This window comes from Sander lucioperca, chromosome 6 (genome assembly GCF_008315115.2).
Source record: "Sander lucioperca isolate FBNREF2018 chromosome 6, SLUC_FBN_1.2, whole genome shotgun sequence".
Taxonomy (NCBI): domain Eukaryota; kingdom Metazoa; phylum Chordata; class Actinopteri; order Perciformes; family Percidae; genus Sander; species Sander lucioperca.
The window spans coordinates 20,479,645-20,505,845 of NC_050178.1; the positions used below are offsets into that span (position 1 = coordinate 20,479,645).

The 26,201-nt window shown below is 41.0% G+C and overlaps 1 protein-coding gene across 8 annotated transcripts in view; it reads left to right on the forward strand.

Moving 5' to 3' along the window:
- Window positions 1-26,201, forward strand: part of LOC116034505 (glutamate receptor-interacting protein 2-like) — a 379,804-nt gene that overhangs the window by 308,527 nt on the left and 45,076 nt on the right. For 4 of the 8 annotated variants that reach the window (XM_031277187.2, XM_031277188.2, XM_036002036.1 and 1 more), the window contains exons 3-9: window positions 2,699-2,834; window positions 4,071-4,216; window positions 6,487-6,573; window positions 7,784-7,859; window positions 16,683-16,828; window positions 17,626-17,773; window positions 24,699-24,868. In XM_031277187.2, the coding sequence (XP_031133047.1) occupies window positions 2,699-2,834; window positions 4,071-4,216; window positions 6,487-6,573; window positions 7,784-7,859; window positions 16,683-16,828; window positions 17,626-17,773; window positions 24,699-24,868 (909 nt within the window). The remainder of the gene's footprint in view (window positions 1-2,698; window positions 2,835-4,070; window positions 4,217-6,486; window positions 6,574-7,783; window positions 7,860-16,682; window positions 16,829-17,625; window positions 17,774-24,698; window positions 24,869-26,201) is intronic. The other 4 variants (XM_036002034.1, XM_031277189.2, XM_036002037.1 and 1 more) reach the window with 2 other exon arrangements.

Consider the following 26,201-nt stretch of genomic DNA (forward strand, 5'->3'; position numbering starts at 1 on the left):
GTATTTTTTCTGGATATTTCGATGCCTTTTGTTTATACAGTAGTTTAAGTGTTTGGGGAATATAACACTGCATAGTTTACTGTCCTCCTGTTGGAATAAGTCGGAGTGGTCCACCGTTCCTTGATCCTTGTTTCCACAGTGCACAGAGAATCCCCTCCAGTGGGTTCGGGGGAGAGTTGTAGTTTTACACAGGCTGTTTCAAAGTTTGTCAATTGTCTTGGTTTCAATCGGGAGTCTTGAAATCTTGTATTATTAATAGTGTTAGGGAAGAACTCGGGAGCAGCTTGTGAAGAAGGTTCGGGAATCTTTGATGACTTACACAGCATTTAATGAATTCTTGATCGAGGAGATATATTTTTAAGCAGTACATTTTAACCACAATGTAGTTTGGTGTAGTGCCATCCCAAATTCTGAAATTTCTGTCCTCCTGAAGGTTAATTTAAACACTGGCTGGACATACATGATTTAGAGAATACCAAATTAGGTCATTCTTCACTCATCTATGCCTGGGTGAAGATGCTATTGGATCATTTACAACAACTATGCTTACCTTGTAACAAGTCACATACATTGTAGGTACCCCAGATCACATGCAGCATTCATCTGTGACCGTCCAGTGTTTCTATGTGTGCATCACTACTGCAGTTTCTGTGCGTATGAATGTTAGGTGTGTGCGTACGAATGTAATGCTGTGCTTCATTTACTTTGGAAGTCGGAGCTGAGAATGACATCACACCCGCGTTCCAGTACAAGCTGGAATTGTTAAGGAAAAACTCTGGAGCAGCACAACTCATTTCACATACGTGAAAAAGGTTCAGGGAGACTCTGATGACTTACACAGAAGCATTTAATGAATTCTCAATTGAGGAGACAATTAAGGTAGACAGATTTACAGTTTAACCACGATGTTCATCATGCAGTGTTGTCCCCAACTCTCTGAAGTTCCTGTCATCCTGAAGGTGTATTTAAACTCATGCTGGAGGCGTTATGTTTGAGCTGAACCTTCAATGTAAAGAAAGATATTGCAGGCGCCTAAAACACAGATGCTAAAGCCTAGATCCTCAGCACAGACAGAATGTGTTACGTGTTTACTTCCTCCATGACCTTGGCAGGACGAGGCAGCACTGTGTTACCATACTGCTGTTATGTCTACTGTCTTCTTTGGAGACACAGAGTTGAACTACTACTCTGCCTGGAAAGGTAGCATGAGGTCGTAAGCTGGAAATTCCACCACAGGAATAATTTTGCTCTAGCCAGGTTAGCCATTGTTAGCAATACCAGTTGATAACAACGCATTACGCTGTATTTGTTGCATACAAACACAGCAGAAACATGTCCCCAGATATAACCTGACATGACCATAGCTGTGTTGGAAACCGTACCCTGATCCACTCACTCACTGTTTATACTATATTGGGAGCTACCAAACGAGATTTCAGACACTCGCTGAAAACACATCATTGCGTGAATTGCGTCAGGAGATGTGCCCGTTGTTTGTGTGACGGCGGCAGGCGCGCCCAGCATCATGTAAACAAACCGAAACAAAAACACTTCTAATACATCCCTGGGGGTGGTGCGCGATCACAGAAGGCTTGCTTCAACGACAGTGTTGTATTTTCTTAGAATTCCTCATGGGGGCGACAGAAACTATGCACTATAGCTTTAATGTCACGATTCAGTCCTTTCTTAAAGGACAAACTGCTTTAATAAATCAACTTCAGACAAAAGGATTCATACTCTATATAAAGTCAGAATCAGAAAAGGTTTTATTGCCACAATAGGTACACTTATTTGGAATTTGCCTTGTTGAAAGGTGCATACATAAACAAACAAACATATTAAACATTAATATGAAATAACCAATAAATACAGAAAAACAAATATATAAATACAAAATAATTGTTGCATAACAAAAAAGAGGCTGAATGGGTTGAGTGCAGAATTTGCAAAGACTGTGAACACAAACCAAACCAAATGAGAAATACAACAATGTTGCAACTTATCCCACGAGTCGCACCGAGTTTACTGAACCATAGGTGTGAAAGCGCCCGAAGAACCTCGCAGGGAAAAAACAAATCTCTACACTACCATCAATAACCTGCAGTCTATATATTTGAACATGTATTGTTTTGTCTTTTCAAAACATCTTGTTTCTGTCATTAAAAAAACAGTTTTAAAACACATAGTTTACTCTCAAGTCATGCGACAGTTTGCTGGTACTGATGACGTGCTTTCACCTTTCAAGACCTTTCCCTCCCTGCCAGGGACTTTTCAAGTACAATGATGGCCGAGGCTTTGTTATTTCTAATTAAGTGATGCTTATCTTATCTGATCTTCACATTTACACTTTAGTCATTTCAGCTGACTCTCCTATATTGAGCAGACAGAGGATCAGTGTCTCACTCAAGGACACACAGCAGCAAACATCTTTTGATTCATCTTTCTTGTAACTCGCCTTGCCTTTAATCCGGGAATCAGTATGGACAGAGGGTAGCCACTAACCACTTTCCATCTCTCTGCTGTATTTGTGTGTTTGAGTGTGTGTGTGTGTGTGTATGTCTGTGTGCACATCCGTGTGTGTGTGGTTACATCCTTCTCTTTCCCTATTGTGTGTGTGTGTGTGTGTGTGTGTGTGTGTGTGTGTGTGTGTGTGTGTGTGTGTGTATTTGTCTTTATGTGTATGTGTGTTTTTGGTTAGAAGCTCTGCGGGGGGTGACCATGGTGGAGCTGGTGAAGAAAGAAGGCAGCACACTGGGCCTCACCATCTCAGGAGGAACCGACAAGGATGGGAAACCGCGGGTATCAAACCTACGGCCTGGAGGACTGGCGGCCAGGTAGGTGCAACACCAGTAAAGAAGAACAACGCATTCACTCATATGATATATATTTTGAACGAAAAGTTAAGCACAATTAGTATGATATCCTACAAAATGACGGCGTCCACTGGCTGGTCACGTGACAGTTACGTTTAGCAGTCTTTACAGTTACATTTAGCCAAGAAAACGTTACTGGGAGCTGGTACTGTTCAACGCGAGGTGCCGGCAGTTTCAACGGCCGTGGCCGTTGAGTTTAGCCCACAAAACTTGACTGTGAGCCGGGCACAGATCACCGAGAGGTAACATTGCTTTCAGTTTATCCGACAACAGGTAGACTTTAGGTTTAGGCAACAAAATGAGTAGTTAAGTTCAGAAAAAAGATTGTGGTTTAAATTAAAACAGCGGCCCCCTTAAGTAGTACTCCAGCGACATGAACACATGTTTCCTGGGTAGAAGTCTTGTGTTTTCCCCTTAACTTCTTCCAGGAAGCAAACTCAAGCTCCCCCGCTTGAAAGCCCTGTGTTTTATGACACCCACCGAGACTTCACTCCATCTGTCTCTAACTTAAGTGGCGGCTGGTTTGACCAAGGAAATATGAGTGATGACGAGCTTGACTGCAGTCTGTTTCTGGGAGAGAAACACTGCAAGCTGTTACAGTTTGCTGCTCTGCCGCATCACAGATTGCAAAGCACACCTGACTACAGGAGACATTAGCTCAGACTTTTTACACATACAGTAGTTGGTGCAGTTTCAGGTCTGATCACGTTCTCACCACAGACAAACCAAGTTTGTTTTAAAGCGTATCGAGACCACCTCATCAAGGAGGTCTCAGTATGTTTGTTTGGTCTGTTTTTGGTGCGCATCCGAGTGTGATTGCTGCATTCTCACCTGCCCAAATGAACCACACCTAGGGGGAAATCAACTCTAGTGCGATTCAACCGAACTAAACGAGGCAGGTGTGAAAGCACCCTTAAACAGCAGCGGTCAATGTAGTGCATACAGCAACAAAAACGTGGAATCCATACGAATTACAGTGCATTACTTTCCATAGCTATATGTGCGAATGGTTCATGAGAACAGCCTGAGAAGAAAAGGAAGACTTTCAGACTTTCTTGATAATCTGTAATAAAACAACTCACATAATGCTCAGGAGTGAACAAAATGAACTTGTCTTACAGTGTAACAGCCACATTTTCTAAACAATGTACCTCTGATTTTTTTTTTTAAATCCAGTGTGATTTCCCTTTTGTGCAGGAGTGACCAGCTAAATGTCGGTGACTACATCAAGTCAGTAAACGGCATCAACCTGACCAAACTGCGGCATGAGGAGATCATCAGCTTACTGAAGAACGTAGGAGAGAGAGTTCTGCTGGAGGTGGAGTATGAACTGCCCCCTACAGGTACATGTGCATATTAGTTTGGCTCCATACACATACATTCACATGGCTTTTATGGTCATAAAGTAATAGCTTTAGTGAGGTTGAGTTTGACATTAGCATAGTGTGAAAAACGCAACCCTACCCGCAAACAGCAAGGTCGATATTACATTTCTGGAATTAATGAAATGGTAAAGGGGCTGTACTCGAAATTCAGAACATTTATATAGCAGCAAACAAATATTTGCTATGTCAAGATATATGGAGTAATAGCATCCTTAGTAGAGAATTAATTCACACTCCCTCTGTGTGTGCTGTCATCTGAGCTTTTCTATACTTTGTTTTAATAGCCGGTCTGGCCATGTGTGCATGGTATTGCATGTGGCCGTGAAAAACGTATTGTCACACATACTTACATTCCAGGATAGGAGAAAAAAAGCTTGGGGTTGTTTGCATTTCTTTAAACCATTCACAATCGTCTTGGGCGGCGATAAGCTCCGGACACAGTGACGGTGGCTCTGCAAAATAGTCTCGGAAAGGAACTTGTTTTAGTGGAACATTTGCGACCTGCAAAAGAAAACGCCACATACAATATTAAATGAAGTTAACTGTTCACACAATACAGTAATATCAGCTATTTAAATTAGCTGGATACATGGTTAAACCTCATTTGATCTTACCAGTGTACCGGCGGATGTATTTTGTCCCACCAATCGGTCCCAAAACATCCCAGTTAGAGAGTAAATGCTGTAAACATATTCTTTGTAAATCTTTACAATCATTCCCCTAAAGAACCAAGCAGGTCTGCCTTGTTGCGCAATTCAAATTTTCTTCAAAACTTGCCATATTCAGTGTGTAACTTGCTAGCTCGGAGGTTTGTTGTTTCCTGAAGAGAACAGAGTTAGATAACGGCAACACACAGAGGGTGAAAGGTGAGAGGTAGGAGGGGTGGGGTGGAAGGTGAGGGACATCCCGCAGAACATCCCCAGAACATCCTGCGCAGCATCTGGCGGTCCAGACTAGGGTATTTTAGACTGAGGCAACTAAATCACTTGGTTAAGGTTAGAGAGAGGTGGTGGTTACAGCGTTGAATGTTGGCACTCATTGTAAATAGTGAGATTTGGAAATGTCCACTGTGAATGTGTTTCCTATGATATTGAGCTGGAAAAACACAGCCTACTTATTAATTTCAATGAGACCACTCTTGGTACAGCAGGGGTCCTTATTCATAGGGCAAAAGAAAAACAGGGTTGTCAGATGCAAGACAATCATAAGGATAAAATGAGTGTCGCTTTGACTTTCCAGTCAAAGTATGATAAACTGCTTCGCAGTGTTTCCTCATCTGAAAAGTCTTTACACTCTTGGATCTATTGCTCAATCTATCTCACTGTATCCCTGGTACCTGCACCAACACCCCTTGCCTTAGCTGTGCCATTTTCTGCCTGAATGCATGTTAAATGAAAGAGTACATACTACCGGTCAAAAGTTTGGGGTAACTTAGAAATTTCCTTTCCACTCCATTCCAGACAGAATACCAGCTGAGATCAGTTGCATTGTTTTTTTAATCAGGGCAGCAGTTTTCAGATTACATTATGTGCTTACATAATTACAAAAGGGTTCTCGACTGTTGTAGAAAGAAGTGGCTGATCTTTAATGCAATATCTACATTGCCCATTATCAGCAACCATTCATCCAATGTTCCAAAGGCACATTCTGTTTACTAATCTGATATCATTTTATAAGGCTAACTGAGAAAACATTGGAGAACCCTTTTGCAATTATGTGAAAACTGCCGCCCTGGTTAAAAAAACAATGCAACTGATCTCAGCTGGTATTCTGTCTGTAATGGAGTGGAATGGAAATCATACTGCATTTTAACATGATAGAATTGTAGCATTGGTAGCCATAGTAATAGCAGCAAAGGAGATCATAGGCATTCAGGAGCAATTTCAAGTAAAAACATGTATTTCTTGTAGTGTTGTAACAGTATTGCATTATCTCATTATATTGAGTCATTAGCCCTCCTTTTTATTTTGTTGTATTATATGTTTATGCCCCATTAGCATGATGTAAAATGTATTGTAACTGAACAAAACTTGAACAAAACCTTATTATGGAGCAGAAATAGTTAACAGCTGCAGCATAAATTCTTTCACTAAAATGAATAAATTACCTCTCTTTCTCTCTCTCTCTCTCTCTCTCTCTCTCTCTCTGCCTTTCTCTCTCTCTCTCTCTCTCTCTCTCTCTCTCTCTCTCTCTCTCTTTTTCTCTCGCTCTCTCCCTCCCTCTCAAAGCACCAGACAGCACCTCAGGGGTTATATCAAAGACAATCGACATCTGTTTGCACAAAGAGGGGAACAGCTTTGGTTTCGTCATGAGAGGTAACCATCAGTGAAAGATTGTGTGTTTAGGGAAATATATGATTGACTTTGGCACCATGATGGAATGCTGTCACTCAATGAAAGACTTCCCTGCCTTATTGCAACATTTATTTCATTAGAAAAAGAAAAGAGAATGAAGCTGGAAACGTTGATGTCACTCGGCTAACATGGCACACCTAAACGACTAATGGTTAACCAGAAGGCTACGATGGTTTATATGTTTTTTTCCCCATTAAAGCTGCAGTAGATGCAAAGCAAACACATTAGAGTGAGACCTCTTCCTGCAGCTATCCCCTCTCTGTCTGCATGTGTAGAGCAGCCAATAGAAACGCTCTCTATCTCTAAAATGACCTGTGATCGGCCAAAGTCTCCCGTTATTTTAGGAAAATAAAAAATTAAATTGAAGCAGTTCAAGTTAGGAAAAAATAACCTTCATGGTTAAGTTGTTTGGTTTTTTTGGTCATCTGAAATTGAACACATTGATTGAATCTGACTCATTGGCCTCAGATGACAGGGTTTTCTTAATGGAGAGTTTTCAGAACAATCCCATGCAGTTGGAAGCAGTGTTACAGTACAATGGATACAGTGACATCATTTTGACCAACATACAAAATGAATAAATGACTTACTGTATAATCTAGAAAATAGCTTTCTTCAAAATTGAATTCATTTAATTATTCTATACGTCAAATTGTATATTCACAAACAGAACTTTTCTAATTCACTTCCTAATTTTTGACCTTTTCTCAAAGATCTGAATTTTTAACTTAAGTGACTCCATTTGTTAAACAACAAAAGTATTACACTTTTTGGAAACTGTAGAGCTTTTCCCCCCCGAATCCTCTGACTTCTCTGTTTAGTCTTTGTTTCTTTACTTATTTATCTATATTTTTATGTAATGTATCTGTTATTTTATTGTGTTTTTATATTTATTTTGTATCTATTTTTATTCATAATATATTTTTGTAAGAGTTAGTCTCGATTTAGTCTTGAAGTGCTCTTGTTGTTTACCTGATGCTTTGTACAATGCCTTTTGTCAATAAAAATAAGTAACTAAAGAAATAAACTCCTCACTGTGATAGATTATCTGAGGCGAGTTTCTGTAGTTGTTCTACTGAAGGGAAATAAAGATAGAGAGTGAAGGTTTCTAGTCGTATGAGTCCAGTGTTTAGTGTGATTGGCTTTAACCTTCAGTATACCCTTCTTGCAGGCGGTATCCACGAGGACTGGCACAAGTCCCGCCCCCTAGTGGTCACCTACGTCAGACCGGGAGGTCCTGCAGACAGGTAGCACTGACTGCACACCCATGCAACCATAAACCCACATATACTGGGTAGATGCCAGATCGGATCCGCTAGACGTGTCGACTTCAAAGAAAGTGCCTTGTGGCCACCCTTATTCTGCCTCTAATTGGCTCCCCCTGGTATTCTTACCCTAAAGCCGCCTACACATTTTAAGCGTTTTGCTCTCTGTGCACCGCTGGGTAGGGCGCAGAGCAAAGCGCAGAGAGCAAAGTGCAGAAAGCAAAGCTCAGGTATTCGTCATCATAGGTGGCAACGAAGCTATTTCCCGTTGCTAGGTATTGACAGCTGACAGCTGTTATCTCATCGGTTGCGCTTTCGAAAGGTAAGCGGCAACTGGGTCAAAGTTGAAATAATTTGAACTTTGACCGCAGTGCAAAGAGGCAAATCCGGGCGGTGCGCGGCGCCAGGGGTAGCGCAGCACATAGTTGGGCAGCACCGCTCTCCCCATAGGAAATCAATGGAATGGCCAGCACAAAGCGGTTTTGCCTCCTATCATGTGTAGGTGGATTAACCTTAACCAATCCCCACTCCCCATGCTTAAACCTAACTATGTCGACCAGTGTAGCAGATCTGATTAAGGATCTACCAATATACTGTACATGCAGCCTCAAGTGCATAAATGTAAAACCTCACACAAAGCCACATGAATACACCAGAATAGAAACAAACATATTCACTAACACACACAGTTGTAGTGAGACACAGCTGATGGTGGTGGTGATGGCGCAGGGGCTATGACACATGCCTTTGGTGTGGGAGATCCGGGTTCAATTCCCCCTGCGATACATCAACCAATGTGTCTCTGAGCAAGACACTTAGCTCCTAGTTGCTCCAGAGGTGTGCGACCTCTGATATATCGATCAATTGCAAGTCGCTTTGGATAAAAGCATCAGCTAAATGTAATGTAAACACATGTACTGTACACATACGCAGTAAGGGCCAGAGAGAGAATGGTCTTAATGGTCAGGTACACACAGTACAATGTAGTGACATTTCATTTCTGCAGTTTAACCCATCCTAAGTATTAGGAGGAGTGGACAGCTTATAGAGTTTTGTTGTCATACGCACAGTAAGGAAACATGTTTTCCCTGTACAATGAAATTCTTCCTTTGCTGTCCACAGAATGCCAAGCAATGTAAAATCTACAATATATACTACAAATATACTAAGAAAATACAAGATTTTTAAAAGGCAGCATGTGAAAAATAAAGCAACAATAGTAATAATAAACAGTGCAAATGTAAACAGTGCAAGTTATGCATGTGCAAACTAGTCAGGAGTCTGGGAGATTTGCCAGTGCCTTCATGCAAATAAAGCCAAAGGATAATGGTGACATTTCCTTTAACCGTCAGTGGTATGTTGACAGTTGTGTGTTACTCATAGCTGCAGCAGCATGAATCACCTCATATTCCTTTAAAGTTGTCATCATGTGTTTGTCTCAGTCTTCATGTTTAAGTAATAATCCATGACAATTTCATATAAATGTCAGCTTTGTGACTGTTAAACTAATGTAACACAGCAGTGATTCAACCTTCTGTAGATCTAGTGCATGAATTCCTAAACATTTTCAAAAACGATGCCTTTTACATTTCTATTTGTGTAAATAAGTCTGCAGTGAACTTAACAGACAGACAACAGACAGAGAAAAGAGTGACATTTACTGAAATTCGGACCACATTATCTCAGGCAGAAGATGACACCCTGCAAAATACCATCAATTTAGCTCCAACACTGGAACACAAATGGTGGACACACATTTTCCATAGCAGGGCTGGGAGAATCTATACAATATCTATACTATCTAACAAATTGTTATATGTACCTTAATAACAGTGCTCATTTATGATTTGTTTGTCCCTTAACTGCTTTGGCCAGTAAAATATTCTGCACTTTCTGGACTGGGCTTTGTACTGACTGTTTGAATGGTTGAATGTCTAATTAGACATTATTGGGTTTTTTTGTCAATTTTCAGGTGTGAGTATTGTGCTGAATTGGGGCTAACAGCCAATAAATGCATACTAGTTTTTACTTACTTACTTACTACTGAATCACTTACTTACTACTGAATCATTTTTGCTAAGGTACACAAATATATCACCTTATTTTTACCTATATATACCTTAAAGCCCATTCATTGCGGAGTAAGAAAAACGTTTGCCCATAAGCTACGGAAAAATAGACAAACTTTCTCTTAAATTAATGCTTGTGGTTGCTAGCTAGCTCGGTTGGCAGAACGCAAAGTTTAAGATGAAAACATGGACAACACCCAAAAACAAGTTTATGGCTAATTTAGTGTAGACAGCGCCATGGTTAGCATTGTTAAGCCTCTGTCCTGATTGACAGGTCAGCGTGTAGTCACGCCCCTAAATCATCCCCTGCTTTATCGTCTATTTTAAAATAAATGGAACCATAATTTACAAAATGAACATCATGCTGTATTGAAGACTTAAAAGTAGTGATTGAGGTGATAAACTCATGATGAAAATGTTTACTAAGGTAAAGTGAGGAGTAGGGTCATAGACTTCTATAGAAACAGACTTCTTTTTGGAGCCAGTGGAGTCGCCCCTTGCTGGAAATTAGATAGAATATAAGTTTAAGGCTCTTCCGCATTGGCTTCAATTTTCAGAATTATTTTATTTTTATATTATTTTTTTTAATTTTTTTATAGTCAATGCTTAGAACCCCCTCATTGCTTCAGTAAGGATACATCTACTTATCACTACACATAGGGGACTGGGGGGGAGGGTATTCACACAACCTCTCCTACACAGAAACACAGGGAGAAATAAGTAAACTCTACAACACAATTAATATTGAACAGAAACAGAGATAAACATTTTACATCTTTTGTCAGCTATTTAAAAAAAAAAAGGATTTAATAAGGATTCCAGGTGGTGGGCCCCCCTCATGAACATAGATAGTTGGTCTCTTCCACTTCCTGTTTGAGGAGTATGGGAGGCCATCTTAACTAGTTGCACTTGTTTGCCCAAGAGAATACTCAACATGAACCCATGACAAAAAACAAGGTACATCTTTGTTTCTTTAGCAGAGTGTTAGCTAAAATGCCTGCAGTCAAATTAAGAATCTGTGACATAAATGCAATAAATAATGCAGTATGAAAAGGAATAACTGCGTCATGTCATAACTTGAAATGTGTTTGTAAAAGCAACTGTCACTGTTCTAGTGTTGCCATCACAAATAAAGTTTAGACTGTCAGGAGATTGTCGGTAATTTGATAAATTTAAATGGTTGTCCAGCCCTATTGTGAAGCTTGTGTTCTCCTGAGGCTGATCAACATATTTATATTAATTTGCACCTAAAATAATGTACATAAATATGTGTACAACATTGTGGCTCATGTAGACTAAATTAGGTGGTGTTTCTATATTAAACCAGCAAGGACCACGAGCAAAATGTTACTGAAGCAAAAATATGCTCCAATACCTTCTCCAAGAGTCAATTAACCCCAACCTTCAACATAAGTCTTCTTAAAGTCATAACTTTGGTTGGGTGGCAAACATTGTACTTCTGCATTTGTACTGCTGTGTAAAACACGTTGACCTCATGAAATGATCGATAACAGTAACATTCGGAGTATGTAATTGCTTTGTTAATTTAATCTCATGCTGGTCTAACTTTGATACAACTTGTACGATGCAGTTTAATTGTTAGGTGTTTTGAAGAAATGCTGTTAACAAAGGACCATAGCAGTGACTGCTTAGCAACAAACTGGAGGAAAATATTTCTTTTATATAAAGCCCCTTAAGAATTAACTTCACCCAACAGAATAAAACGCATACAAATGACAAATTCAAGGAAAAGTGTGATGAAAGGAAACGTATCAAATTCAGACACAAAAGAAGTATGAAGATGATGTGAATGTACTAGAATAAATATACTGTATGATCTTCACAGTAACCAGATCTCAGGCAAACTGAAAACATGGGAGATTTTAGAGCAAACTGCTCCCCACCATCTTTAAATATATATATATATATATGGGAGGATATTTCTGCAGAATGCTCATCCCTTCAGAAAAGTTCAACAGACTTGGATAATCTGAGCACTCAAGCTGTTCTGGAGGCTTGTGCTAGAACGACACGTAGCTCTAAGACACTTAGTTTTTTCCCTTTGATTGTCATCCATCTGTATTGCCATTACGTAAAGGTCACTAGTTAGAGAGTCCCATTTTGAACAGCATACTTTACTTAGCTGTTTCTACAATGACACTCCAGCAAATATACAATAGGAAGATATGTTTTAAAAATCCTTTTCTGATCACTCAGCAGCTTCAGTTGATGCTAGACTTTAGAACTGGGGAATGCTATTTTTATTCTAGTGGCATCTATCTTTGAGAGAATTGCATGAAACGATAAATCAGGACACATGCAGAACAACTGCATGATACTAAGCAGTTGTATGTTTCTGCAGAGTAAGTGAATGCTTGGTGGAGATATTTGGGTTTGCATCTTTAGGTCATGTGAAAGGACTGTTTCATTGTGAGCCAACATATATTTGTCCAAATTGATTGCAGTTCAACCCAAACTATTGGTTTTGCATTATCCAGGGCCTGATTCTAGTTCATCCTTCACAGGTTCACACACAGTGACTATGTTTACATGCAAATATTACTCCGTTTTTTGCCCTGACAAAAAGACAACATTCCAACTAAGCTGTTTACATGGCTAATTAAAATAAATATTCCAATGATATTCCCGTTTACATGCAGCAGTGCAATATACTATTTTTTCAAAGTTTTCCACTGGTGGCGTACTTGTTCGACCGTGTGAACGCAACCTCCCTCTTTCATTTCTTCAACCACCTTCTTGAAAAGGTCGGCATTGCCATGTTTGCACATATCCAAAGACCTGTTGGTATCAAAGTCTTTCATAATGTTTAAAAGTGACCAGAAATGTGGTCTATTCTTTTGGGCATGCATCTCTGTTGCTGCCTTTCAAATTGTTCGCTAGTTGGTTAGTGTACAACAACCTATACACCATAACCAAATAGCAATGCACAGAGCTCATCTGCGGTAAAACCCCTGATTGAGACACATATTCCAAAGAATTCTTTTAAAACCAGAATAATACCGGCATATCTCACGTGACTTTTTCTGAAAATGCTAAATTCGGCAAAAGGCCTTATTTGGAATATCCAAACGGAATATGCTGTTAAAGGTGCTGTAGATAGGATTGTGAAGATCCAGGACTTAGCCAAAGAATTTGAACATCGACAACTTCTCAGTCCCTCCCCCCCTTTCTGCTAAAGCCCTAACGATCTCCTGAGCCCCTCCCCCCACAAGGGACAATGAATGCGTGTGCATGAGCAGTGATTGACACGCAGTTAGACTCGCACTACATGCTGTAGGTGGTGCCAGAGGAGCTGGATTTTTTTTAATTACCTGCTTTATATAGTTCTATTGGAACATAGGGTCAGTTTCAGCAAATATGACAGAAAGTTAGTTTTATAAGACTTACCTACTGCATCTTTAACATGACTCGTGTCGAATTCAGAATATTGTCATATTCAGAATAATAGTGGAATATTAGTGTGCATGTAAACATGCTCAGTGACAGACTTGGACAAGACAGCAATTAAATTTTAGCTTACTATTAGGTTATTTTCCTCCAAAACTCATTTAACTCCATTCCAAAGAAAATCATCTTCAAAATGTGGGTCAGTCCAGGGGAAACGAATTAGATATTCATGCTGCTTTATATCCCATTTATATGCCAATTGGAGAAAACTTAATCCAGAGCACCATGCAGTCTCAGGAGTGCCTACATTTTAGCATTACCCAGTGGGAATTAAAGCGCCACCACTGAAAGTTAGAGCCATGGTTTTACTGCATCATCATATGAACAGAAAACAAATGAGGCTGTGAAGTCCTTAAGACTTCAGATTTTCAACCAGCAACTTAACTAAAATTAACCCTTCCCTCTTGAAATAACAGCTGAGGGTGATATTCCTTTTTAATAGTTTTAAGAACCTTAAAAACTGGTTTAACTTGGACAGCAGACATCAGATGTTGGCATTTGTCCATCAGAATCTGAGTGTAACAGTGCAGATCCACCTGGCCGTGTGACGCTTCTGTTGCGCCGTGCTCCACTTTATTCCTATGGGTGACGTCAAGCGACTTTAACGCGCCCGCAAAGCATCCCGGGAAGGCGGCGCTGCATTTGAAAAAATGCTACGCGTCAAAAAAGCTGGCCGATGCCCATCTTAATGCAAATGAATCCGTTTAACGCGACGCGACTATCCAATAGAAGTAGACGAAAATCTTTCAAACTGACCTTTGTCGATCTGAAATGAAGACGGATTCAACAACTGTATGGCCTATTTCTCGCTTAAAATGTTTTCAGAAACACGTTTTGGTGAACTATTTTCGTAAAATACTAGATCGTATTCTCAACGAGCCGCCGTGACGGTCGTTTTGAAATTCGGGAGTAGCCAGACCCGCGTCACGCGTTCGTCCAATCAGCTGCCGGTCAAAGGCGTGGAGCATCAACCATGGATGTATTACATCGCGACACCATGCTTCAGTCGTGTCGCAAAAATGGATCCGCACTGTAACAAAAGGGTTAACAGGTTGGCTAAAGAGTACGGCCTGCAGCTATTTTGTTGGGGGAAAAACTGCTCTATTGCTTTTGAAAAGGTAGATCCAAAGGCAAACCTTTCTCTTTCAGTTTTGTTACAATTTTATTTATTTTTTAAAAACTTTTTAGTGGCTGTCAATCGATTTAAATATTTTCTTTTTTTATCACACAGTCTTTCATCGTTAACTTGTGATTAATCGCAAATTAATCGTACATTTTTTATCTGTTCTAAATGAACGGAAAGGAAAAAATGTCAAGGTTTTTAATGCTCTTATCAAGATGGCAGCGGACAAGTATGCTTGCTTTTGGTTCTCTGCATCAGCCATATCGACAGTACATGGAAATAACTTTTAGTCTTGTGGAGAGAACCATCTGGAAGGGCTCTGATACTCAACTTGCCATTCCAAAGACCCTTTTCTTCATCCATTACTGCTCAAGGAGCTTTGTTTCTGCTAGCTTAGTCTCGCGTTGCCAGACCTTCCTCCACAGCGATGAGGAAGGTCTGGCTAATCCACACAGCATTCCGGAGAGAAGAAAAACATGCTCTGGTTTATTGACATTTCTTTAAATCAATCACAATCATCTTGGGCGGACGGAGCCACGATGCCGCTGCAAAATAGCCTCAGGAAGGAACTTGTTTTGGTGGAACGTGTATACGTTCAAAGGTTGTTTTAGTCGTGCAACAGAAAACTCAGATTGGACAGATAGTCTAGCTAGCTGTCTGGATTTACCCTGCAGAGATCTGAGGAGCAGTTAACCATTGTCCTCATAAATCCACCAGAGTTTAGAACTACAACACAAAGAAAGCGGAAGGTGACGGACATCCGGCCGAAATGAAAGACATCCGGCGGGACCTGAACAATCCCGGAAATAAAATGTTTTTGATATTAACTACTGCTAGCCATCCACAATGTTACTGCTGCATCGCTTCCTTATTACCCAAACTACCCAAACTATTGGCCCGAGGCCCAAATCACAGAACGCGCATCAACAAAAATTTGTGGGTTTAAAAGGAATTTGCGTCAGCTCACTATCGTCTTGATTTTGACAGCCCTAAAACTTTTATTTGACTCCATATTTCTTGTGAAACTTTCTTTCTAAGATGCGTCTTTCATATAACCTCATTCCAGCCTTAATGAAGCCTTTTGGTCTCAGCCTAGTCTGCATCATGTTGTTTAAAAGCTTCAGGGCTCTCGGCATCATACTTTACAACTTCTGGCTGGTATGATGACAGCTCGGTATTACTCACACTCTGGCTTCATGCATAAAGCATCTTTCAGCTCTTTAATGCAGCACTTTGCATGAAAAAATCAAAAAGCTGCATATCCATTATTTGATAAAGGGTTTTTGTCCACCATGCAGGGAATTTTTTAATAGTTTAAATGAAGCCAACATGTTCAATCTTGATATTTTGAATACTGTGAAGCAGAGCAGTATCATCTTAATGCTGTTTCCACTGGGTTTGTCCTCCATTTCAACTCAAGGAGAAATAATACTGTAAGTCTCAGACTGATGAGAGGAGAGAAAAGAGGAGGATGAGATCAGAAAGACGGACACTAGGGGAAGTAGGAGTAGAAAGAAGCTTGGACCAAGTTGGACAGCCAGGAAGTAAGAAATAAGAGAGATGTTAAAAGGAAAAAGATTTTTGGAAGTAAGGATTGGAGAACAAAAAAAAAAAAAAAAAAAAAGCTGGGAGAGAAGCTTTCTCAGAAAGGGAAAAAGGGACAATATAAAGAGGATGTAAGAAGAAGTCACAGAGGAAGTGCAGATCATAAGAAAGTAGTTGGAAGTGTTTTTTTTATTAGGATTTTTTTATGGCTTTGCCATTTGTCTATCGTGATGTCATTCTTTCACACAGGATACTCGTGTCATATTCTCCAACAATGGTCATTCCCCAATCATACAAATAAAACACATTTGAACTTGAGATATTGAAGGTAGGACTAAAAAAGGAGTAAGACAACAAATTGGTGCATTAAGACTTCTATGAGAAGATAAAGGGAGAAATGTTGAAGAAAGGAAGCAGGAGAAATACAAAGCATTAGACTCTTGGCAGACATAGTTTGATTGTTCCCTCTGAGGTGGTTTGTCTCAATTTTAATTTTACTTTTTGGCTGTGTTTCTGAATTCTTGTATTATCAAATCTCTTCTCTAATCACTATCATCTTATGTCATCTCTCTGTGTGTGTGTGTGTGTGTGTGTGTTCAGAGAGGGGACACTGCGTCCCGGGGACCGTCTCCTCAGTGTGGACGGCGTGCCGTTGCACAACACCAACCACAGCGACGCGCTCAGTGTGTTGGCTCAGTGTGGCCAGGAAGCCCTGTTCCAGATAGAGTATGACGTCACTATCATGGGTGAGAGACCACACACACACACACCACAAGTATTAAAGCTAGGGGCATAATACACTTTACTAACATGGCAGTGAAATTTTAAATTGGATGTGTTTTGTGGATGTGTTGGCATTTTCTGCCACCTCAGGCTAAGTGATGCCTTTTCTTTCAATGTGAAACTGAAATTGAACTCACCCAAAATGCATTGCAAAGAATCATCACAACTCATAGTTGTTGCTTTTAAGGGCATGTGTACCTCAAGCTCGTCTGCTAGGCTCATAATGTTGGTGAAACAGACATTGAAAGTAGGGATGCACCGATCCAATATTAAGATCGGATATCGGTCCCAATATTGACAAAATAGCTGGATCGGAAAAATTAACAGATCCACAGGCCGATCCAGTTTTGTTAGTTTTTTTCCCTCTGTCGCACATGTGTCACATGCTGGAAGAGTTGAGTGTACAAATAAATAAGAATTTAATACATTACATCTGTTATTTTGTCTTAGTTAGGAAAGTAATGTTTAGTTAGGAAAGTCTGGTGCCTTTAGTCTCTTCCACATGGTGGAAGGAAGGTATAAGGTGGAAGGTATACAGTGTATTATTAACAACAGTATCGGATCGGTATCAGGTATCGACAGATACACAAAGCCCAGGCATCGGTATCGGTATTGGGACTGAAAAAGTTGGATCAGTGCATCCCGAATTGAAAGGTACTCTGCTACATTGTGTCACTGTTTTTCATATCACAGGAGCATCTGATCACAGTAACGAGCAAAATGATTGAAAATGAAAACAATTGCTTTTCCCCCCAATCAGACACCGTAACAAACGCCTCCGGCCCGCTTTTAGTGGAAATTGTCAAGGCACCCGGAGCAACGCTGGGTATCACGCTGACGTCGGCCAATCATCGAAATAAGCAGGTCATTGTCATCGACCGGGTTAAACCTGGCAGCGTGGTGGACAGGTACACACACGCTCTATATGTTTGCATACATGCACTCTTGCAGTTTGACCATGTGCTATGTGGAGGACGCTAACATTTAAATAAAACCGGGGGGGGGGGGGGTAAACCAAGGGAATGGTGGAAACAGTTCAAGATTAATTCAGTAGTAGTCAAGTTATGTATTGTTAAACTAACTGCTATTTCTCAAAAAGATACACTAAGGGCATTTTCACACCTACCTCATTTGGTCCGGACCTTCAGACTTTTCAGTTTGATCCGAACCAAAATAACAGGTGTGAAACCTCCCCCGGACCACGGTCCGGATCAAAAGACAAAATTTTGGTCCGATCAAGAGAGATGGTCTCCGGTTCGTTTATAGTGTGAAAGCATTTTTTGGATGGTTCGGACTTTTGGACCAAATACAAGAAGCTCTGGCAGGCTCTCCGTGTGTTACAAGACCAGGGACGCTCCTTTAAGGAATAGCTCAGTGCTTAGTGTGTAGGCTACATGAGAGAGTGTGTGACGGTGAATGCACTTAGAGCAGACAGCTGTCGGCTATCAGAGCAGAGAATACATCAGCAGTTTATGTATCACGTGTCAAGCTCAAGGCCCGGGGGCCAAATCCGGCCCCTTGCAAAAAAAAAAAAACAAAAAGAGGCGCGGCAGTAGGGGAGAGCAGCAGTCAGTTGAAAAAACTCAGACACAGAGAGAGGATACGAGAGGACGGGGAAGCCCGTCTACAAACCAATCAGTTATAAGTATCTGGAGACGCAGCTCACGTATGCGATGACTGCAGGACGTAGTTTTGTCACGTATAGTTCTTTTGTGCGCTTGCATAACTGCAGCGTGAAACCAAAACTTACCTTGGTTCGGACTTTCAGGTGGGAAAACGCCCTAAAAAACGAAGGTTTAACAAACGGATGAATTCAATAGACACTTATAGCTTGGAGCACGCAGGTTCGCACAGCTTCCACTGAAGCTCTCCTGTCACCGGCTCAGCTCGGCCGCTTAATGCTTCTCCCTGATTGCAGCTGAACGGCTTCAGCTGTGGGAGTGAGGTCACCAGCGCACACCTGAAGAGGATCACACACAAGCAGCAAACACAGCCAAAACAATATGGCATGTAACATAGCTGCATCTCATGTTGCTTAAATTTCCTCCTCGACTCCTCCACCTGCCTCCCTTCATCGGGTCTTAGTCCCCACCACCAAGGAGGCATGGGAGAGACGCAACGAGTAAATGTGTTTTAGAGGAATGAGACGTCCTTTCCTCTGAAGCGTCACATGAATCCGTCAGCTGTACGGGCGGAGTTAGCAACTCCTTCAGCTGCACGGCTTCCTGGAAGGCTGCTCTCGTGTATCCTCGGCTATAGCTCCTCGCTCCTCTGTTCTCTGGCCAGAAATAAGAGCTTTGAGCCAGCCTTCACCGAGGAGGGACAGAACAACTTCTGGTTCAGTCGAGGACCTAGGAGTCGAGGAGCTATCAAATAAGGGACATGGGATGTACCTCATGATTCACTCTCTAAAATCTCTGTTAACTGTGCCTTCTGGCTGACAAACTTCAGATGAAAGAAGCTCTGAGTTGATAAGTGTTAATACACTCATCTAGGTTACCTTTAAGGTTTAAAGCAGCGCATGAGTTCTATGGACTGTTTTTTTGTCCTGGGATTCACCTTTCAGGCTACATGCAGGCTGAACTTGGTAAAGCTTCTTTGTAGGGCTGAAACTGATGTCTACCATACACCAGAAGACTCTGAGACTCAAGACTTTGAAAGACTAAGGTCTGAAACCATCTCACATCTAAAGACAATGTTTCCTAATGTCACTGAGTTTTTAGTCACAGACGATAAGATTTTGCCAGATTTTTAAGCCTGTGGATCTTGGAGGGTCACAATTACAACTACATTTGTTTTGAAAACTGGTGAAAATTTGCAAGAAGAAAAAACTGTTCAACAATGGAGCTGGTTTTGTGGGCTGCAGTCATTTCGGTCCACTTTTTTTCTTCTCCACTCTATCGTGGTACAAATGAGCTTTCACAACTGCCTCGTTTAGTTCGGTTGAATCGTATTAGAGATCATTTGTCCCGCTGGTGCGGTTCGTTTGGGCAGGTGAGAATGCGGCATTCACACTCAGGTGCGCACCAAAAGCGGACCAAACAAGCGTACCGAGACCTGCTTGATGAGGTGGTCTCGGTACGCTTTCAATCGAACTCTGGAGAGGTTTGTTTGTGGTGAGAACGTGATCCGACCTCGAACCTCTACCAACTATACATACTCCGCAAGTCTGAGCTAATGTCTCCTGTAGTCAGGTGTGCTTAGCAATCTGCGATGCAGCAGAGCAGCAAACTGTGGCAGCTTGTAGTGTTTCTCTCACAGAAATAGACTGCGGTCAAGCTTGCCGTCCGTCACTCGCATCTCCGTGGTCAAACCAGCTGCCGCTAAAATTGGAGACAGACGCCGGCAGAGCAGAGCGAAGTCTCGGTGACCAGAGCATACGTAGTAACGTCTCTCGCGAAACAATGTCTGATCATTTTAATGAAATGAGCTGGTTTGACCATGTAGATGCAAGAAATATGCACTAGTCCAGAACACAGGACCTTCTTCCTGTATTTACTTTCTTGCTCCCGCCCCTAGACACATCAGACCAATAAGAGGAGTGGACGTTCTTGCGTGATTTGTAGTGGCGCATTTTGGTATTTTTGAAAGTTTTTTCAAAAATTAAAAAGTCTTGACGTGAATCCAACATATTAGCAAATATAAATCCCCACTGCTTACTGGCCTATAGGTAAGGTAGTCACTAGCCATCCACATATACAGTTCATCCTAAGGATTGTCTGTGCCACAGGTATGTTTAACATTTAACATGATTTATAAAATCATGCCAACAATTATTAAACTATTTGAATATCTTAGTATTCTATGCAAAAAGGTATGTCTAAAGTCTCTAGGCCGCCCTACACTTTATTGTAGGCCCAGTTCAATATGCAACTTAATTTTATACAATATAAGTACAGTGGGGAGAACAAGTATTTGATACACTGCCGATTTTGCAGGTTTTCCCACTTACAAAGCATGTAGAGGTCTGTAATTTTGATCATAGGTACTCTTCAACTGTGAGAGACGGAATCTAAAACAGAAATCCAGAAAATCACATTGTATGATTTTTAAGTAATTAATTTGCATTTTATAGCTTGACATAAGTATTTGATACATCAGAAAAGCAAACATTTGGTACAGAAACCTTTGTTTGCAATTACAGAGGTCATAAGTTTCCTGTAGTTCTTGACCAGGTTTGCACACACTGCAGCAAGGATTTTGACCCACTCCTCCATACAGACCTTCTCCAGATCCTTCAGGTTTCGGGGCTGTCGCTGGGCAATACGGACTTTCAGCTCCCTCCAAAGATTTTCTGTTGGGTTCAGGTCTGGAGACTGGCTAGGCCACTCCAGGACCTTGAGATGCTTCTTACGGAGCCACTCCTTAGTTGCCCTGGCTCTGTATTTCGGGTCGTTGTCATGCTGGAAGACCCAGCCACGACCCATCTTCAATGCTCTTACTGAGGGAAGGAGGTTGTTGGCCAAGATCTCGCAATACATGGCCCCATCCATCCTCCCCTCAATACGGTGCAGTCTTCCTGTCCCCTTTGCAGAAAAGCATCCCCAAAGAATGATGTTTCCACCTCCATGCTTCACGGTTGGGATGGTGTTCTTGGGGTTGTACTCATCCTTCTTCTTCCTCCAAACACGGCAAGTGGAGTTTAAACCAAAAAGCTGTATTTTTGTCTCATCAGACCACATGACCTTCTCCCATTCCTCCTCTGGATCATCCAGATGGTCATTGGCAAACTTCAGACGGGCCTGGACATGCGCTGGCTTGAGCAGGGGGACCTTGCGTGCGCTGCAGGATTTTAATCCATGATGGCGTAGTGTTTTACTAGGTTTTCTTTGAGACTGTGGTCCCAGCTCTCTTCAGGTCATTGACCAGGTCCTGCCGTGTAGTTCTGGGCTGATCCCTCACCTTCCTCATGATCATTGATGCCCCACGAGGTGAGATCTTGCATGGAGCCCCAGACCGAAGATTGACCGTCATCTTGAACAACTTCCATTTTCTAATAATTGTGCCAACAGTTGCCATCCCAGCCTTGTGCAGGTCTACAGTTTTATCCCTGATGTCCTGACACAGCTCTCTGCTCTCTGGTCATTGTGGAGAGGTTGGAGTCTGTTTGATTGTGTGTGTGGACAGGTGTCTTTTATACAGGTAACAAGTTCAAACAGGTGCAGTTAATACAGGTAATGAGTGGAGAACAGGAGGGCTTCTTAAAGAAAAACTAACAGGTCTGTGAGAGCCGGAATTCTTACTGGTTGGTAGGTGATCATATACTTATGTCATGCAATAAAATGCAAATTAATTATTTAAAAATCATACAATGTGATTTTCTGGATTTTTGTTTTAGATTCCGTCTCTCACAGTTGAAGTGTACCTATGATAAAAATTACAGACCTCTACATGCTTTGTAAGTAGGAAAACCTGCAAAATCGGCAGTGTATCAAATACTTGTTCTCCCCACTGTAGTAGGGGGTCCCTGCTCCGTCTCTCTTTCAGTAAAGGGGTCCTTGGCTTAAAGAAACGTTGAAGACCCCTGATCTAGCCGGTTTGCTGCTTCCTGTTTGGTGCTGGAGGGAGCGCACCCATTGGTGGTTGACAATGTTCACATGATTTAATGATTTAATTAATCGATTAGTTGTTTGGTATGAAAATGTAATCAAAATGGTGAAAAACGTCAATCAGTATTTTCCAAAAGTCCAAGATGACGTCCTCAAATGTCTTGTTTTGTCCACAGCTCAAAGATATTCAGTTTAGAAAATATTCACATTTAAGAAGCTGGAATCAGAGAATGTGTACTTGTTTTATGAAAAATGACTCAAACGGATTAATCGATTATCAAAATAGTAATTTAATAGTTGACATCTAATCGATTAATTGTTGCAGCTCTACTTGTTGGGGCCACATACAGTCTGAAAAGTAAATCTGCAGACACTACTCAGGACTAAAAAAATACAGCACTCCACATCTTATTCATTTATTGATTCAAAGTTGACAAAGTCTAATTATAATATCTTCCTTAAACCACACTGAACATCAAACTATGTTTGTGGAAGTAAAGGACAGTGGACTTTTTCAGTGAAGATGCAAATATATAATTCATGTAAAACAATTAAACTAAATATGAAGGGTAAGTGCATTGATAATTAAGCAATCTGCCTAGCATTAGATCATAATTATAGAAAGCACAATAACCAAGGGGGCAATGTGATATAAATGAATGTGTGAATGCAGCATTTTTTAAGTTAAAGGTCCTATGACATGCTGCTTTTTGGATGCTTTTATATAGGCCTTAGTGGTCCCCTAATACTGTATCTGAAGTTTCTTTGCCGAAATTCAGCCTTGGTGCAGAATTACAGCCACTACGAGCCAGTCCCACAATGAGCTTTGCTTAGGATGTGCCATTTCTGTGTCTGTAGCCTTAAATGCTATTGAGGAGGAGAGAGGGGGGGGGGGGGGGTGGCCTTGACCAACTGTCATGCTTCGCTCGTTTGCAAGCCATGATGTCTCTCTCTTTCTCATGGGTGGGCCAAATTCTCTGGGCGGGCAAAGCAGAGAAAGGGGAGGTAACCTTGTGACGTCATAAGGAGGAGATTCCAGATCGGCCCATCTGAGCTTTCATTTTCTCAAAGGCAGAGCAGGATACCCAGAGCTTGGTTTAGACCTATCGCCATTTCTAGCCACTGGGGGACCATAGGCAGGTTAGGGGAACTCATAATAATGTTAAAAAAAACTCATGTCACTCAAGTGACATTTTCATGCCATGGGACATTTAAAGAACCTCCGTCTTCATGTCCCCTCTGCCACTTCTGTAACATACGTAGTTGGGTTACAGAAATGCAACGGTTGCATATTTATGCAATCTCTCTCTCTCTCTCTCTCTCTCTCTCTCTCTCTCTCTCTCTCGAAGACACACGCAGACGCACACACATAAGCTGTGTCTAGGCCTACGTCTAACTAACACAGACAGCAGGAGATAGGGTATTTCCCCGAGCCTCACTCTGCCTCTAAAATATACATGAAGCCCTTGATATTGTGTCAGTGTTAAAACAAGCTCTAAAATACCCCCAGTCAACTGAGCAGGTTGACTGTGCAGGTCCATGTTCTGTCATTGTTCATTCCCGCATGGTTGGAAATTTATTTTAATTTTAAATTTGAAAGAGCAGAGACACCAGGTTGACCATGCCGATCTGAGCCAATCAGGCTCAGATCGGCATGGTCTTGGTCATGGTCAGTACTAGGCAACGTGTAGCCTAGTACTGGTAAATTGGAAATTAACAATAGCTATAAATGCTGTGATGCTGTACATTGGAGATGTGTTGCACACATATGATAGCATCTGTCCCTATTCAAATAAACATGAAAAAACACATGGTTTTCAAACAGAACAAAAACATGGCAAAGTATGTCAGAAACAGAAAAGGAACCATCTGTACTGCATTTCTTTCTCCTGTGTTTTCATTGTGGTAAGCTTCCCTCCTTATTTTCTAGGCTTGGGGGGAAAGAATTGATACGGCATTGAATCATAATATTTTCTGGGGCAATACTGTATTGATATTGATTTATTATATAAATTGCACATGATAATTTAACTAAATAAAATTGATATGAGATGAACAAAAATAGACATACACTATACTTTTAGATAAAACAGAAGTTTTCTGTTGGGGACATCATTTTAAGTGGGGAAAAAAGGTAATTAATTGCAATGTGTCGCAGAATATCACAATATGTTTAAAATCGCAATAATGTTGTATTGTGACATACGTAGGGTGATATTCTCATATTGTGAGGCCTCTGCGGATTCCCACCGCTATTACTTTCCCTGTCTCTGTGTTTTGCCAGATGTGGAGCATTGCATGCTGGGGATCACCTGCTGTCCATAGATGGGACATCGACAGAACACTGTACAGTCCTGGAGGCAACACAGCTATTAGCGAGCACAACAGAGCTGGTGAAATTAGAAATACTCCCCTCCCATCAAACAAGGCTAACTGGGAAACAGCACGACACAGGTGAGTGCACCAGTGTATCTATGTATGTACAAAGTCCGCGTTGTCTACTCATTGACTGTAAATAGTAACAGTCTATAGCTGTGTTGAAAACCGTTCCCTATCACGTAAATAGTGCACTATATAGTGTGTTCGCCATTTTGTAGTGGTGTTCGAATTCTTCCCAGTTCGTTTCATTCACTATATAGTCCACTATAAAATACCCACAATGTACTGCTAATTTGAGTGTACATACAATGTACCCTACATTTTACTCCCGTATACCACGATGCAACGCGGCCACGTTTTCCCTGAGGAGGAGGAGGAGAAGAAGAAGCAGAAGTCAACTCGAAAACTGAAAAGGAAAACTGGAGCGGACTTTTGTTTCTTAACAGTGGAAATGTAACACGGAACATATATATACACAACATGTTACTATCCTCCTGGGTGCTCGGTTTGTTTCAGAGACGTATTAAAAATGTTTTTGTTTCGGTTTGTTTTAATGATGCTGGGCGCGCCCGCCTCAGTCACACACATAACCGGCGCATCTACTGACGCAACGATGTGTTTTCAGTGTAGTGTCCGAAATCTGGTTTGGTCGTTCCCTATATAGTTCACTATTTAATAAACACTACATAGGGAATAGTGAGTGAGTGAGTGAATGAGGGAACACTTTCAAACAGTGTATTTTTTGTTAAAAAAACACAATATTCTTTATATATCTGTTTTTCACATTTAACTGAATTTACAGTGTGAAAACATGAAAAAGATTGCGACTTCATTGGTTTGACACACACAGTACAACTTTCTTCATGTAACTTACAGCATGTAAAGGTTTACATCAGGTCACTTTAAATCTGGCATTGCCAGCTCTGTCTCCACAGCTCTGTGGAGGAAGGTCTGGCTACACCACAGATACATTCTGGGATAGGAGAAAAAAAAAACCGCTTTCTTTACACCAATCATAATTGTCAGAGACTGTGTTGGACCAATGTGCTGTACAAAAAGCACCATAGTTCTGTATAAAAGAAAATTGAAATGTAAAAATAACAGTAAAAAAAAACAAAAAAAACACACAAAACATAAAAAGAACATCCTAACGACAACAAGAAGCTGCAATTCACAAATACAGATTTATATTATAGACATAACTATAAGTGTGTTTAGCCTAGACTTAAATACAGAAATGGAGGGAGCATACAGGAGAGATTTATCATCAGATCTAAGAGAGCTCAGGGCTGAGTGCCTTTGAATAAGATCCATAATATAAGATGGTGCTGACTATTAAAAGCCTTTGAAGGCAATCAGCAGGGTCTTTAATTGGATTCTGAAGTGCACAGGGAGCCAGTGAAGAGAG